Genomic DNA, 18,489 nt, shown 5'->3' with positions numbered 1-18,489 from the left:
TGGCTGCTTTCCTTGTTATTTCTAGCAGTACTTCATGAGATGTATATAAAACTAGTCCCAACTGTCTAGGAGAAAGCAATACCACTCGTTCTATGATGGGCAATCCTATGTGTGGAGCCTTTTTAAAAATTGCAGACCACTTCCATCTCAGCACACATGAAATGGCTTGAAAATGAGCCACTTCTGAGGTAGATTAGCACCGTGGCCAGTGGCTGGCTGAGCAGCCATTACCGTGTTTTCTTGTGTGTTAAGCAATAGGAAGTAGTACATTTGGCAGTGAAGTGACTTCTTTTTTTTTTGCCACATGGATTTAAAATATAAGGTGGACAAAGTAAACTGTAGAAATTGCTATTTAAATCCATTAGATGCAGATTTCCAATGGATTTAGAAACAGAATCTGCGTAAATAAGTTAATAGTAGAACAGATGCACACCAAGTGTTTGCGAATTAGGTTCATTATCCTTGTGCAAAATTGACACTATGCAACGCCAATAATTTTTAATGAAACGTTTCTGGCTTTATAAGCCCCTCTTCAGGCTAAAAGTAAACAGGACTAAAAATAAGCAGGACCAATCTGGACGATTAGACTTTGGTCAGCAAAGAACTGGGAAATAAAGTAAATGCAAGAGGTGCATGCAGCAAGTCTGGTGCACAGTAACATAAACTCCAAGATGAAAATGCTTGACAATCCAAGGTGAAAAACTGTTACATGTTGATGGTAATATTAAAACCCCCTCCACCTGTTGTACGGTGGGGTAAATGGCTGAAAAAACGGGTTTAGAATCCGCACTGCAAATCTGCAACAAACCTGCAACACAGGTGTTAGTCTAAAAATAGTAATAAAAGCAACTATGGCCAGAAATAGCATTAATGCCCCTGTGCACACACACTTGGTATTTCTGAAATCCCACCTCAAAACAATGGTTACTCTAACATAGTCACCGGCATACAATGGTCCTACCCCTAAACATGTAATAGTAGAACTGAATGTGGTTCTTTACATTAGCATTAATAACACATCAGGACAGCATTGTCACAGCCAGATAGATGTATAGGTACAGTCCTTTTTTTCCACTTACCATTGGAGGTTGTACTGGAAGCAACTGCCTTCTCACTCACGTCTGTCCTAGTGTGAGTTTTCACAATGGCGTTCTCTACTTTTTTCTTTTCACTCATGGTAGTGTTAAGAGACTGGGCCTCCATGTTGTCTTCTCATAACTTACAACTTCCCAGCTTAGAGCACTGTAGATTACAAAAAAAAGTGTTTAGCCGTTAAAACAATGTAGAACCAATTAGCAACCTGTCACTGCAATATACTGTAGGCAAGATCTATTATTTGTTTTCTGTTCCGAATTAATATAATATTTCATCGTAGCACCATACGCTAAAAAAGTGAAGCAGTAGTGTTTACCTGCAGCCCTGGACTGTGTAAGAGAGGCAGTACAAAGTAACCTTTTATAATGGCAGAGATAGAAGTGCTGCTGTGTACTTGCCACACCAAGACTTTTTAGTGCTCAGCTTTTAGACATATAGACGATATAAATGTAATTCTAACATGAAGGTTACTTATCATGATTACAGAACTTCCTGTGACTGCTATACAGCGTAAAAATGATTTAGTCCCTGTGAAGATCCTATGATTAAATATATATATGCCCATTTGGAAGACGAGAGTGAGTCACTTATGAGGCTCATTAAATGTATCTAGTTGGTCCGCGGAGTTCTTAATTCTTATTAGGAGCTACAGGGGATTTCTGATAAGAGGAACTTTTAAGAATCCAAGTTTCTCATATGAGCTCCATTAAGTAATACGCCTGGACTGCATTTATGAAAACTCCAATGTATATATACATTAATGCATAAATACACAATATACACAAAAGAGTCAGTTATACATGGGACCCTTTAGACGCAATCACTTAACATTGCTAAACACTTGAAAAAAATTTAGTGTCAGGTAAAAGTTATTGTGACAAAGCTTCAATAAATAATTTAACAGACAACTATATATTATATTATTCTGTAGTGTGTGGAAGTATAAAGCTGACCATATATCATATTATAAAATACATATTGGGGGATTTATTAAGATGTCTTATAACAAGACTGTCTTTGTGCCCATAGCAACCATTCAAAGCTCAACTTTCATGTTACCAAAGTTCATTAATATATAAAAGCTGAGCCACAAAGACAATCTTACTACAGGACAGCTTGATAAATCTCTGCACATTGGGGCTATGTTAACACAATGTATTATACTGGTCGGAGTTCAGCCAGAATAAAGGCCGTTGTTATACTGTGTGTGAACATAGCCTAGCACTGTCTAGCAAGGAGAATGAGGCCCCTACAACACAGGCCCCACGACCTTCCATGCATAAAAATGTTATCTGTAGTTCTGCTTTAGCATTGACATCCCATAGGTATTTCAATGTTATTTATTTTCTACTAAAACTTAAAAAATAAATAAATAAATAAATATATATATATATATATATATATATATATATGAATGTCTACTTATAAAAACAATAATATAGATGATGATTCTTATGGATGCCATACCTATGCTATGCTTTACTGACTGTTCCTAGAAGTAGGTAAAGTGTTCTGCATGTAAAGCATGTGTGAACTGATAAGACCCGAGGAGAAGATGGGCTGCTTATCACTATAAGATTTCCTTATACTGAAACCTTCAGGATCTGTACCCTGACTTATTCTGGTGAAAACACAGGCTACCACAAGATTAACAAAGATTGGTGAATGCACCAGAACCATGAACAATACTAATGTCTTCTCCAACATGTGGATTATCACAACCCTGGGACACCTTCAGTTCTCGGGTATAAGAGTTGTGTTTTTCAAAGATTTTAGGGGCAAAGATATCCAGATACACACATTCAAACTAAAAGATAACCTGGGGCATTAAAGGGGTAATCCAGACTTTGGCTGCTTCCACAAAAAGCACCACTGTTGTCCTCAGTTTGGTTGTGGTTTTGCAGCACCAATGTACTGCAAGCCCCCCACCCCTACCCCCAATAGCACTTCCTGCTCTGTTCCCCAGAATATGCCCGCTCGGTCAATCAATTGACTTCCTGAGCAATAACTTATTAGATATGTGTTGGGGCAGAAAACAAGAAATACTGACAATGGGCCTGGGACCAGCAGGGAATAGATGAGTACATACGTTTTTATTTTTTACTGATACCCTGGATACTTTTAGAAGTAAACACATTTCTTTCTTTCTTAGAAAAGGATGATATATCTTAAATGCTGGAGCTCAGAGATGAGTTATTCACTCATAGTATGTACTGATTCACTGATACTCATTGCATTTTGAGCAATCATATTTGGTGAATTACCTACATTTTGTGGACGGTTATGTCCAATGACCAAAATGATGACTTTTAATGAAAACTTTAGATCAATCCAAATGAGAATTTTGCACAAACAACAACATTATAAAATTATTTTTGGCCAAAACCTTTATAACATGCTGTGAAATAAGCTGTATATATGGAAAGATAAAAAATTAATGGAAAATAAAAATATTACACAAAGAACATTAGGGGACTGTAAGACTGCTATCACATAGACACATAGGGGGAGTTTCATCAAACATGGTGTAAAGTAGAATTGTCTTAGTTGCCCCCAGTAACCAATCAGATTCCACCTTTCGTTTTCCAAAGAGTCTGTGAGGAATGAAAAGTGGAATCTGATTGGTTGCTAGGGGCAACTGAGACTGTTTCACTTTACACCATGTTTGATAAATCTCCCCCTTAGTTTTACTCAAGCATATACTGGATATCACTTCCTTTTTTTCCCCTTTGGCTAAATTGTAACACTGTCTACAAAATTTAGTGAATATAAATTTAGTGAATATTAAAAAAAACTTGAAATAATAGAAACACAATGACACATCCTACAAGCTTTGTACTACAGAGGTTCAAACTTTCCCTGAAGCAAAGACAAATTGCCTACACTTACTATCAACTGTTCCTCAATACCCATGCAAAGGAACACTAAACTGTTCTGTTTTCTATATTGACTCCTACTTCCCTCTAAATTAGCACAACTAAGGACATACCATTGCCTAAACACTCAGGAGAAAGCATTACTTTTGGCACCTGAGCTTTCTTTATGCTCCAGGGCTGCCTCTTGGGTTGTGTATTTTAACAGTAACTTTGAGTTTACCAACAGCAGTCCTAGAGATCTTGGGCAACTTTCCTTGTACTAGCATGGTAGTGTTTTTCACACCCTGTATGTAAAGTCCCAGAATTACCTAATAAGTCTCAAACAAAAAAGTTTTGTTTCCTATTTTAATATTTACATTACAAGACAAACGCCTCTGGATATGACCACTCCAGAAATGTATGTAAAAACTTCTGAAAGTAAGTATCTCAAAACATTCTAATTTAATTATCAGTGGCCTATAATTCTCTTTTTACTGTAATGTACCACCTAGACTCCTTATGACTTCTTAGGGCCCTATTAGATGCTTCGATATTCCACTGTAAGCAAGCGCCAATTTGCTAGAACGACACTCACTTACCGAGCCTATACACAGCTTGATAATCGCGTGTGACCATTAGCGATGTCCGTACAGCTCTTGCTTTCACATAGAAAAGAATAAAGTTCATACTTCCTTCCTCCAGTGTCCTGGTGCATTTTACTCACGTTACCTACTCACTGCAGCCACCGCTGACACTTTTGGCCATGTCTCTTTAGTGACAGGCCATTCAGCCTATCAAGGACCAAGACAGGAATGACCTGCGGCCAGTGATTGGCTGAGCAGCCTGTCACTGAAGAGACAGGGCCAGAAATATTAGTAGCAGCGGTGACCAGGGAACTCAGGGAAAAGACAGAATGACACTGGGGGAGCCGGGTTAAGTATAAATTTTATTATTTTCATAACAGCAATCAGCCACGTATCCTTATTACACGTAGTGACATGTGGTTCGCAGCCAATGATTTTTAAACATGTTTAAAGACAAAGATCATCCAATGATCTGTTCCTCGGCTGATTGTTGTTTTTATTGCTTGGAGCAATATCGGCCCTTAGTTATGCCTTAGTTATGTGCTGGAGACGGGCCCAGCAACCTCCAGTGTAATGATATCCCCTCCCCCCGGTGATGCGCCCCCATTAGAATCAAGCAGGGCCGCGTCACCAAGGGGACCAGCCTCCACTACATACAGTGTGCTGGTGCACAAGAAGAAGACAGCACCGAGAGTGGCAACCAGGCGGCGATTTGAAAAAGGGACTGCTCCACCGGGATCATTGCCAGCATTACCAGATGTTACATTCACTTTAATATTATTATTATTATTATTATTATTACTATTATGAACGAATCAATGCATTCCATAACTGAGAGCTTGTAGATGTCAGTAGTTAAACAATATTTTCTGTATAATTTACACAGATATGAACCATATATTATGGAGGAGTCAGTGCTTGAAAACATGTGTAGAATCCAGCCATAGTGTAAATAGAAAATCAGCAAATCTAGATTTACACTATGTAAAAAAAAAATGCAAATAACCTCTGATATTTTTAAGTAACAGCCCTTACTTGCACAAAGATGGATGTTGTTAAGAAAGACAATCGTCATTTTTACATAGTGTGAACCTAGCCATAGTTTACTTGATACAAGTTTTTGTGCATACATAATAAAAGCCATGGTCCCCAAATCAGGGCACGCATAGCATAATCTAGCCATACTACTTAATGTGTCCCCTAATAATAGCAGCTATAGAGCTCTAATAATACCAGCTATATTATTACCCCTTAACATCAGTCATGAGATTCCATCTCTAGGGAAATATAAAATACCAGCCACAGTGATATATATGGTACATTAGCCAATCAATTGTGCCATAAACCAGTAAAACTACAATACTTTTTATTTTAACCCTTAGGGGACACAGCCAGTTTTCATTTTTGCGTTTTCGTTTTTCCCTCCTCGTGTATATAAGGCCATAGCGCCTGCATTTTTCCACCTAGAGACCCAAATGAGCCCTTATTTTTTGCGCAACTAATTGTACTTTGCTATGGCAGATGTAATTTTTGCCTAAAATGTGCCGGGAAACCAGAAAAAAAATTATATGTGTGGTGAAATTGAAAAAAAAAATGTTTTTTTTTTATTTGGGGGGGGTTGTTTTTACTATGTTCGCCCTGGGGTAAAACTGACTCGTTATATATGTTCCTTAAGTTGTTACGATTACAACGATATGTAACATGTATAACTTTTATTTGATTTGATGGCTTGTAAAAAATTAAAACCTTTTAAAGAAAATATATGTTCTTTAAAATCGCTCCATTCCCAGGCTTATAGCGCTTTTATCCTTTGGTCTATGGGTCTGTGTGTGGTGTCATTTTTTGCGCCATGATGTGATCTTTCTATCGGTACCTTGATTGCGCATATATGACTTTTTGATCGCTTTTTATTACAATTATTCTGGATTTGATGCGACCAAAAATGCGCAATTTTGCACTTTGGGATTTTTTTGCGCTGACGCCGTTTACCATGTGAGATCAGGAATGTGATTAATTAATAGTTCGGGCGATTACGCACACGGCGATAGCAAACATGTTTGTTTATTAATTAATTAATTTATTTTTATTTATAAAATGGGGAAAGGGGGGTGATTCAGACTTTTATTAGGGGAGGGGATTTTGTGTTATTAAAAATACATTTTTCTTTTACTTTATACATATACTAGAAGCCCCCCTGGGGGACTTCTAGTATATGCACTCTGATCTCTCATAGAGATCCATGCAGTATAGTTATACTGCATGAATCCATGAGATCGGTGTTCTATTACTTTTGGCTGCTGCAGCCAAAAGTAATAGAATGCCGAGCCGGGATCAGCGCCATTACGGAGCAGACCCCGGCCCGGGATGGATGCGGGGATCGCCCCCCCGCAATCGCGCCGCAGGGGGGCGATCCCCCCACTAGACCACCAGGTATGGAGATTATCAAGTATTTAGAAGCAGCTGTCAACTTTGACAGCTGCTTCTAAGTACTTAATTAGCGGGCACGGCGATCGGACCGTGCCCACTAATAGCCGCGATCCCGGGCTACACGCGGCACCCGGGATCGCGGCAGTTCAGAGGGGGGTCGCCGCGCGACCCCCCTCTGAACTCCCATAGCGGCACGAGGACGTTCAATAACGTCCTGGTGCAGCTATGGGTTAAAGAGGTTCTCACCTCTCTTAAAATATGAGAAATGAATATACAAACCACAATAACACTGGACAACTTCAATGTAAGCAATTATAAAAGGCCATAGTCTTAACATGAGAAAATAACGGCCATGCTGTGAAGTAACAGACACATGTGGATCCTTTCATCCTGTATTTTTCCTGTATGGCTAGGTTCACACATAGAATTTTCGTCAGTATTTTTTCAACCAACACCCTTAGTGGGATGAAAACAGAGAAACACTATGTTCACACTAAGTAAAAAAAAAAAAAGTGGAAAGGGGTCCACTTTTTCTTTTTAAAAAGTCGTACGTTATTGCCACATTTAAATGCATTGAAGTCAACTGAATGACGGATGTCGAAAGCACACAGTGTATAAAATAACGGACATTTTCTGCAGGGAAATCAAAATAATGATCGTGACAAATATTTTCGGACGTCTTTTGCAAACATTGGACATTATTTATTAGTTGTTCACACACAGTTTTTCTTTTCTCATTGTCCTTTCACCGTTTTACTATTAAATTCAATGGACTTTTCAATTAAAGACACAACCAAAGACACAACCACAAAATGATAGACGTCATTTAAAAAAATTATAAACGAACAAGAAAAAACTTTGGGGGAACATAGCCCAACTGTGCACATTTTTTCCATTAGTTCAATTCCTGATTTTGGCTATAAATACTGACGGAAATTCTATGTGTGAACATAGCCTGATAGTGACATTATACTGGAGAAATGTTGTTTATGGAATTGCACACAGTAATCTTCATATTTCACTCCATATAAAGCAGTTTACCTACTTCATATAAGCCATTTATCTGATTGAAAGAAATAATCACCTGGATAATAAAAAGTCTGATGAATTGCTGCAGTTATACACTTTAGCTAAATGCAGACTTATCTCAATAAAGTGTGAATAGAGTGATACATATTTTCACATACTGATATCTGTTCTTTGTGGATACCGTACAAGACATAAAAAACTAAAGCACAAAGCATCCGGCTAGGCGTGATAAATAATTCTGTCAATATGCAGCTTTGCGCAATAAGAGTCCCTCAGTGGCAATCACTATTCTCGGTAATTTTAGAAATACATCTATCCATCAATTCATGTTAATCGATATGATCGCTGCACACCCCAGGGTACATATTTACATATACGTGTGTTCATTTAATAGGCCATCCAGGTTAGCCAGCACTACAAGTACAGCATAATTAGAGGCTCTTACCAGCCACTTCTTTATTACCAGTCCTACTGAATCAAATTATATCATCAACAAATAAGTGAGTACTCCCAATGGGGAGGAGTGAGTATGCCATTCCCACTAGGCCTTTAGGTAGTAGTTATCCATTCACTGTAGCATTCATATGGAAATAAAATTAAATCAACATGTACGTTTGTAAGTCATACCTAATATATTACCCAGCATGGAACTTCATCCCATACTAAAGACAGCTTGACGCCAGACAGATTTCTTTAAATTAGGGTAACTATTACATTATCTAAATAACAAGAATTGGGTGGAAGATATTACAACCTAAACTACCAAATAAATTCCCAGTCAGAGGCAGACACTGTATGTAACACAGTGCCCCCTAGCTGCTGGGAAAGATTACATAACTGTCCCCTTGGCGCCTTTTAGCACCCTCTAGCTTACACGTATTAGAGCAGCCATCTAATTAACACCCTAATTAAAAGATCTGTGAGTTACAGATTGTCTATAAGCAGATGTGGATAAAGGTTCAGTTAATCAGACTAGGATTATGTTATATGGTTCCCAGTGGTAAGGAATACTCTATATGTCTATCACTTTATCAGAGGAAGGAAATGAGGTTATTGTTATTACCAATCAACCTTATAACCCATCTTTGCTCTGAGCTTCACATCACTGAGACATCAAGACAATGTCATTTTATATGGCTATAATATAATCAGAAAATACCCATTATACCAGGATCAGTCCTCTATGTGATGCCTATATACTATATTACCTGCACAGCCCAGCTATCCATTCTAAGGGTCACACAATATATGTTGTACTAAGCAAAATGTGGAAGAATTCTGGCTTTAGCTGAACCAAATATCTGGCATGCTGGTCATACGTGTATTTTATAATGTGTTTTAGATACTTTTTATATCTCACTGGACACTTTTGACAAAAGGGGAGATATAAAATAAGCCAGGGTTTATTAATGATGTGCTCAGTTCAGTATGTGTAGCGTATTAAAGTAAGACAACCGATAGGCATGAACTGCATTTACCATATCTAGCAAGATACGCCAAATCTATCATGCAATGCGCCATGCCACTGTAATTAATTTGGAGCATCTAGCGTCTTCCTGGTCTACTTTTATGATATCAGAATTTAAAACAGTATTTATAGATTTCCCCAATGTTTGAATAATAAACATGAGCTTTACATTCCTGAGTCAAGAAATCATCCTCCATCTTTACATTTGATACTGCCTTGTCCAATGATGGGACTTTGTCTTGGAACAAAACATTCAAATTCAAACAGTTCTGTTTCCAAGGGCTTGTCCTTATGAAGTCGTAGAATTTGGCTCACGAATCAGACCAGTGAGTAAGCCTCCTTGGAATGAAATGCACGGTGGGTGTGAGAATTGCATTTAATAAAACAACAGCACACAGTCCCTCTTAGGGCATTTAGTTTAAAAGTAGGCAGGAAACATTTTTAGCACTTTTATAACATATCCAAACTAAACTGCTGTTACCATTTCATACAAACCTGAAATAAAATCAAAGTTGGTAAACTTGCTGCCATGGTAGATTTCGCCAGTATTTAGAAACATACAACTCTGAAATATCTATATTCCTAAATATAGGAAAACATTTAAACAAGGCAGATTTACTAAGCTAGATGCACCAGAATTCTGGCACAAGTTGCACCCAAAATGGCATACAGAATGAGTATCACAATAGTTGTGCATTTTAGATACGGTTCGCATCTCACCAGCCAGTTTAAAAAAAATGTAAAGAAATAGAGGGCTGGCAAAGGGGAGTACACAATTGCATCAGATGTATTTGTTCCACAGTTTTGGTGTAACATACTGGACTAAAGGAAGACAACCAAGAACTGACACAAAGATGCAGCGATTCTATCATACAGCATACAGCACTGTGATAAATCTGGTACATATTTTGCCTGCCTGTTCTCGTTTTCAGATAGAATTAATAATATATTAGAGTATATTGGGCAAATCTGTGGCAGTGAAATACCTTAAAAAATCCTTGCAGCATATCTTGTGAACTTACCCTAAGGCTTGGCCTACATGAGCTAAAACAAGGACTTGCAACTTTTGTTTCCTAAAGTTAGAACCCTCAAATGCTCAAAAATGTAATTTATAATACACCACAGCAGAGGCATCCAGTAGAAATATGTGCAAATATTAACAATGTGACTGGTGTTCTATAAAAGTGAATATGTCTAATCAGCAATGACCGATACTGACCATGGACTAGAGCAGTGTGCCCTCCAGAAAAACACAGATGTCTTCTTTTAATTTTACACAGCCCCTTTAGCTTTCTACCAGGTTCAGGGCTTATAAGGTAAATTTACTCCTTGTTAGATTTTTACCTGGCTCCTAAGCTCTACGGTACATTAGCCATTCCTGTACTTATAGCCATTTAAGGCTAGTGTCACATATCAAGTTCTGGGCCACATACAGCAGGGAGTTCATAGTATTGTCAGTATAAAGGAAAGACTGATGGTTCTCGCTTTTTTGTATGACCAGAAACGGACACTAAAACAGAATGTGTTATTCCAGCTTGAAGTATTATCCCAATGAGCCATGTCTCATCTGTATTACTCTGATAAAAAAAAAATGAATTCTAGAAACCAACCACTAAATGTGCATAATTTAACTGATGACTTAGAATGACAATGGACTTTGTTACCAAAACAGAAAATGAAACTGTGATCCCACATGTACAGACAGTATAAGTAAGTGGCGGTTCACACCTCCATTGCACCAAGTATCCTCCAGCTGTGCACACTTATCTAAAAAACATCATTTAGAAACATTTGTGGTTGAAAACTGTCAAATGTCTCTAGCCATATGTTTTATAAGTTACCTACATTCCCTGTAGCACTTCACTTAAAAACAAAAGGCCCAGGGGGGCCAAACACGGATATATTCCACATGATAACAAACCGTCTGTTTCTAGAAATGCAGAACATGTTACATAAGACACAGGAGCGCATTTTACATAAGGAAAATTGATAGTAATTACATAGCTAGCCCACACTAGTTTAACTCATACTTTGCCAAAGTTAGAACGGACATTACAGACACAAACTAGTCAGGTGACATTGTATATTTGTGATAAAATAGTCATTCACGTTACATTACTATAAGGTGTTTTAATAATATGAGCACAATACCTGATTTGGTGCATGGGGTTTAGATTAAAAGGTTCTTAAAGTCACAGGGAGCAGCTAAACAGAAAAGGAGGATTAAGTTGAGTGATAAGGTGGGGAGGGGACTTACCTAGGACTCAGTTAGGCGGAAATAACAGCAGTAATTCTACAAGTCGGTACAGTACGCTTTCAAAGTCATGCTGGTGTGAAGTAGTGCGGGGCTGGACTGCCTGAGGGCAATACTAATACAGAGATGACTAATGACTAGGCCGTGCAGACAATGAATTTGGGGGTTGAAAACTAACAGGAACCTTGCACTACCTTGACAAATGGACTTTCACATTTCCATTCATTAAACAACCTTTGAGCACAATATTGGCCTGGGTCTCGTGGGTAATGAGCTGACACATGTTATTGTTTAGAAATAGGATATGACTTTTTTTCTCGCTTCTAATTAATGGACTCGCACCACATTTATAAGAGGAGGGGCTGCCATGTCAAGCACCAGCATGATTATCCTGTGATTAGACAAGGGGGTAGATTTACTAAGATAATTTACTGGAGGGTGATTAACAGGCTTCCGTTCATTTTCGTGGGATACTAGTAAATCAACTTAGTCGCCTTTACTAAGAATTACTAGTGCTAAAAGAACTAGCGCAGATTTTTGTATCTTTGCATATAGTTTTATGTAGACACGCATGACACTAAGGTGTAGCCCACATATAAGATAAGGTCACATGCCCATCTACTAAAATTCTTACAATACAATTAACAAACACTGAACAATGCAAAGAAATAAAAATCATGCTGCAAGATTATATTGTCAGCCATGTAAAAATAAACCTACTTAAGGCTAATGTTTTACCCTATGGTGAGGAGGCTTATTCAGCATGACAGTCTAAAAATGTGGTTCTCTTCTGATATACTGACCTGGAGCAGTCATACTGAATGTGATTAGCTTACTAACTTTGATCCCTCTATACAATGCCTTCCAATGATACTCCAAGAAAAAAAGCAAAGGAGGGCAAATAGCTGAATGAACAAACATGTAGATTTTATATCTAAACGCCTTAGATTTAACCTGACAACCCTCCTCTTTTATCAAACAGTAGTGTATATTATTAGATGCAAAACTAAACCGGCTGAGCAACAGCAATGAACACAAGTACATCTCCAAATTCTATTAGGGTTTAAAGTATTTTTAACAGCAAAAGAGGTATACTCAGCAGCGCTATTCTTGCAGTGAAATAAAAAACACTGGAAGCTTGACAGATACCATTATAAGTGTCTGCACCCGTTTGATAATAGATCCTTTGTGTACAGAAGCCATGACACTAGTGTGGACACATTTTAAAACAACTGATATATATATTTTTAAAATATTAGAAATTTGTATTTTAATTCTCTGTAATGCTAAATATACCTCCCCTTTCCCAAACAAAAATGTACATTTTGGGTAAATAAACTTGAAATTCCATCCAAAGCAGAGAATAAGTATTTACTAAATATCAAAGTTAATGATGGAGCTGTATACATTTCACTGTCCATTAGCTGCACGTCTATACCATGTTCTATTTCTATAAACCTATGACATGGTAAACCATAGGTACTTTGAGGCTGGAGGTTGTTGCTGCTATTTGTTGTTTGTTGTGATATCTCCTCTTGGGGTGCTGCAATTTTTAAATTGATAGTAACAGTAATTGTCCCCGAGCAGCACCACATGGAACAGCAGCATTCCCCTACAAACTTATAATAGAGGCATCAAATCCATCAAGGCTTTGCATTTTATGTTTGCCTTTGCATAATAAGACATCTAATTTGAAAACTTCTAGTTTGTCAGGTCCCTCTCTGTCAGGAGTGATCTGTCCAAAGCTTCTTGAAATTAACAGAGGCCACTTACTGCAGATATTTAGAAAGGGATCTTAAAGTTGGAAGCTTAGTGGACTCATAAAACTGTTGTTGGGGCCAGGAACACATAGCATATTTAATCTGCAAACTGTGCAAGTCTACAATGATTTCAGTGAGATCTAAGGCATGCCCTCAAGGTTTTCTGGGACTTGGGATTAGGGAATTGATAAGAACCTCAGCTGCCCACAGACATGCTATTTCTTCTGCACTTAAACACAAATGCATGGAGACATTTGACTGCTGCTTAGCATTGCCGCTCAGGCTATATAAAAGCTTTGCAAGCTCCTTTTGCTGTCAATATATCAAAGTTAGATGCGAGAAAAGAAAAGGGGGGAGGATCATCAAAGTGTGAAATTTCATTGAAAGTCCTTGCTTGGCTATATAACACTTTTTTTTCCTTAGACCCATTCGAATACCTGGAGAAAGTTGAGAGATGATGAGACTGTTGGAAGTATTGGAAAGTTTATATTGGGCACCCTGTTGGTTTATGCTTTCCCCCACCTTGTCCATTGTATACAGGTTTAAAGCACAGCAAGCTAATTCTCATGCATGAAGGGCAAAGGGTATTGTTGTGTTGTTTTCTTTCAGATTTTCTGAGCCTTAATGGGCATGAGGAAGTATTAAGACTCTTGGGTGATGTCTTGTGGGCCTTGACAGCAGGGGATTGAGCCTGCAAAGGACCTCTCCGCCTGATTAACCTTTTTAATGCCGCAGGGGTTCCAAAAACATTGAAGTTTCCCTTTGCTTTTAACGTGCAAACTGATTAAACTCTACTGTACTGCAAGTCCCTGCAACACGTTACTTAGTCTGCGCTAAACATGGCCTGGGATTAGCCATCCTGTCATGTATATAACACTGTAGTATAAGGGAAAGGCTGACAGGCTAAAGAATAGACACACTTAACCCTTTTGCTGCTGTTCCATTTGATGAACTAGAGAGTGTCCAGATTGTCCATATTTCACAGAGCTCCACGTACTCTCTTAAAGACACATGCCACATATTTCTATTAAAAATATCAGGAAAATGTATAGTGGTCTGAGCTAAAAGAAGTTAAAGGGATGTTTTCCCCTACCTTACTAATGCTTGACTCTTCACTAACTTACATGAAACGTGCCAATAAAATTAGAGGGAAAGGCCAGACCACAAAAGTTAGGGAGCGCATAAAACACGTTCTTTTTAAAATATGACATTATGCCTGCCTGTTATGAGCTAGATAGCCTCTTGGTATGTAATCTATCATGAGGACTGAATAGAATGTAAAAATCTTTTAAAAATACCACCGTGTGAAACAAAGTAATAAATGTAACATATAGAAATAAAAAGTTCCAATCTCCTATAGTTAAAGATATTATTTTACTATAGAATAATTTTACTTTAAGCTTTTAAACCCTAATGATTATTAAATTGATCATTGAATATTAATAGATAACATTGTCTTCAACATATACCAGATAAAGTTTCACATTCAAATGACATAACATGTAATATAGTGGGATTTCTCGAAACACTTTGAGGGTTTTTAGTATGCCTGTGCCTGCCATCACAATAATTTTGAATACACTAATTGGGGTAGTGTAAGACCACAGTTAATTTTTAATAAAGCCCCTTAAGGAAATAATTATAGAATAAATCAGTGTGGCGCCTCTTTACATTAGAAACTGCTACATTAAGGAAAATCTGGAGATGAATAATATGGGTTCAGGGCTTGTAAGACTTTTTTTTATATTAAAACCCCAAATATAATGTCCAAATAAATAAACAAAAACTGAATATTTTCTTTTTTTTTAAATGGACTTTATAAAATAAATATATAAATAAAGATGGCTAAAAGATTTCTATAATAATAAGTTTTTAACTTTGTGTAAGTCTTTCAGGACACAGCTAGGAGACTTACTTTTTCCGGGAGCCTTGCTCTTTTACAATAAGGTATCTAATAACTTCTGCTACAATCTTTCCACATTTATTTTCCTATTAAATAAAGTGATAGCTCATAGCAAATGTTCTTAAATCTTGAATGATAGAGTAATTTTTCCTTTATAGGCCACTAGTACACGTAAGTATCAGCAGTTATACTTGGTATCAATCCTGAACTGGCATTCCTAAGGTTGAAAAACAAAGTTATGTAGAGTATAAATGTAAAGAATAAAAGTTTGGTTTTGAAAATGATATTAGTCCATGAGTTATCTGCCCTGAATCCACTAATCCCATGCTCCCTCTATAATGCTGATCCTCCTCTGACAAAGGTTGCTAAACTTCATGCTTCTTGTCGGGTGAACTTTTGTTCACTCCACACTGAACTGCATTTGTTATCCACTTGAGTCTGAAAAGAGCATGTTAGTAAACAAAGTAAGTACATATGCCACCAAAACCTCAGCGTCCGCTCAACTCCCTTTCTGTCTCTCCGAGCTATTTATTTAAAAGGTGTAGATCAGTTAATCCAGTCTGGTTTGTGGTGTTCTGTGTATTTACTTTACCTCTTACTCTTCCCTTTCTCGCTCGTCTTGGAGAAAGTGAGTGTCTGGCATGATTCACTTTGACCAGAGTCCTTGTTTGCCCCTTCTGCATAGAGCCTGGCCCTCCAGTCACATCATTAAAATATTCTGAATGAGACATGTAACTGTACCAAGTCTGAAAATATTACTTGGAATGGCAAAAACCACAATCAGAACTGCACATAAACTCTAGTGGAAACTATTCCTACACACCAGAATCTGCATTGGTGAACCACACATGACAAGATCTCAATGCATCTTAAAAGAATTAAGCTATATATACATAATATCTTAAAAATACATGTACGAAAATAATTCTTGCCTATGTCTACCACATTGTTCTGGATAACTTAATGCAGTCCTGATCTGTAAAGCTACAGCTCATAACTCAAGTTTCAAAGTTCTTTGTGTTCACTTTCAATCACATCAACTATGCAGCTGGAATCTCATCTAATATTATAGTTAGCATTGTAAGCCCTGTGCTAGAAGCAGCGGTGCATGTTCATTCCCTCCCTCTGTGTCCAGATGTGAGAGCACTGTGTTAAAGATACAAAGTTTCAGCCAGCATAAGGCTGGCATCAAACTCCACTTGAGGACTTGGGACAATTTGAACCCCAGCCAAGAAACGCACGGTGGAAGTTAAGCTAAGCACTGTCCAAAGAAGAAAGGGGAGGGGGTGAGGAACTATACAATGTTCTTCAAAATGATATCTTGGCGCCCAGAGTACTATCTTATAATAGGGTACAGCACACACTTCAAGCAACATGTTTCATCAGGAGAAAGCACTTATTTCTTCCTCAGCTTAGAGATAGCAATGGATGTGAACACTGTACAGTTATTTATTTCAATAAACCCCACATGGATACATTTACTTGATACACTGTACACAAAACATGCCCCTGCTCGCTGTTATCAGCCACATCTGTAGTGTCCATCAATAAGAGGAAATGAAGTCCACAATAATGTCCTGTCCCATGGTCACTGCTTACTATGACATATCTCCTTGGTGTGACTGATATTAGCAGCTCAGGACCTTTCACTATATAGTTCTCCTTAAAGTTTCCAGACTTTTACCAATCCTGTAAGCTCTAAGACTGTGCAAGGAACCTTCTACAGGAACTTCTCAAACTCTTCCAAGGCAAAGTGAAAACAAGCAGTAAAGTTCCTCACTCCCTTTCTGCAACGATCCCAAATCTCTCCCCTCCTTTCCTTCCTTCTATAACAAAGACAGACACACAGTCCCACTTGTAGCAATCTCCTACCTTCCAGCCAAGCTTTCTTCCTCCCTATCCCTGGCATGGACTGCAGGAGCCCCCGTGTCAAGAAGCTGCTCCAAGGTGCCCCCTGGCAGCTCAGCCTGCAGCCCCTCACTGAGCACTTGGCTTTCTCCTTGTTCTTTGCATCAGTCTGAGGGATCGTGTAATGTGATCCTTCCTGTGCCTCCCTCCATCTCCTCAGAGCAGGCACCCCTATGGCATTGTGTACAGGCTGGCAGCACATGCAGGGCACAGCATACTCACATGTGGAAAGTTTCTCGGCAGGACTCTCCGTCCTCTTCTCACACTGGCATGTTCCTCTTCCCTCTCCGTCCTCCTCTTATTCTTTCCCTCCTCCTCCCGGTCTCCAAGTTTTACAGATGTTGCTTCTCTCCCAACTTGTCCCGCAGTTGTACGGCAGCTCAGTGCTGTTCACACTTAGTCTATGGACTATCAAGGGGCTGCACTGCAGTGGCCGAGGGTCTCTCTATGGGGCTTTGACACTACTACTTTGTGGGATTTAGGACATTTTGACCCGCTTCATTTATTTCCCCCCTCCATCTCCTTAATAAATGGATCCGGCAGAGGAGATCCAGGAGGGAGTGGCATAAGTTGGAGAAGACAGAGAGGAGAGTGAATGCACGGCTCAGAGCGGGGGGAGACACGCACGTGTGGCACCACCCCTCTCCTCCCGGGCATTCCAGCTCCCACTCAGTGTTTAACCTCGGAGTGGACACTCCCACCACAGCTAGGCGGGGAGGGATAAAGTGGGAAGGAGGGAAAACACAGAAGCAACGAGATGTTGGCAGCTCCAGCACAGTTTGTACAAGGCACAGGAGCAGACCCAGTGCAGCCTGCTTTACCCAAGTCTTGTATCCAAACCATGGAATGGGAAGAGTGTAAAACAATGCTGCTGCAATGAGGTCCACAGTCACTGCCAGCCTTACTTGTCAGACATGTACAGATTACATTGTTATTATTATTTATTTATTTTTAACTCTGTCATTTCCAGAGTACACAAACATTCCCAGCTGCCCTGAGGGTTGGTGGCTGAGTGCATATGTCCTACATACAGGGCCAGAGCGGCAAGGAAAAGCAGACCTGGCACACAACCCCCACCAGCCCACATACAAATCACCCTCTACCCATTGCGCCAACTGTGCTGCGCAGAAAATTTTCACATACCATCACATACCAGGTGCTGAAGAGTATTACCACCCTGTAGACTATAGAAAATACAGCAGCGGT

The 18,489-nt window shown here is 38.8% G+C and overlaps 1 protein-coding gene across 2 annotated transcripts in view; it reads right to left on the bottom strand.

Annotated features, from left to right (window-relative positions):
* Nucleotides 1-17,858, bottom strand: part of GLI3 (GLI family zinc finger 3) — a 180,713-nt gene extending 162,855 nt beyond the window's left edge. For both annotated transcript variants that reach the window (XM_069958403.1, XM_069958404.1), the window contains exons 1-2: nucleotides 17,506-17,858; nucleotides 1,080-1,242 (exon numbers count right to left, since the gene is read on the bottom strand). In XM_069958403.1, the coding sequence (XP_069814504.1) occupies nucleotides 1,080-1,203 (124 nt within the window). In that variant the 5' untranslated portion in view covers nucleotides 1,204-1,242; nucleotides 17,506-17,858. The remainder of the gene's footprint in view (nucleotides 1-1,079; nucleotides 1,243-17,505) is intronic.
* Nucleotides 17,859-18,489: the final 631 nt, after the last annotated feature.

The sequence above is a fragment of the Dendropsophus ebraccatus genome, chromosome 2, assembly GCF_027789765.1.
Source record: "Dendropsophus ebraccatus isolate aDenEbr1 chromosome 2, aDenEbr1.pat, whole genome shotgun sequence".
Classification (NCBI taxonomy): Eukaryota; Metazoa; Chordata; class Amphibia; order Anura; family Hylidae; genus Dendropsophus; species Dendropsophus ebraccatus.
Note: the sequence above shows the minus strand (reverse complement) of the source record. Positions and strands in the feature narration are given on the sequence as shown.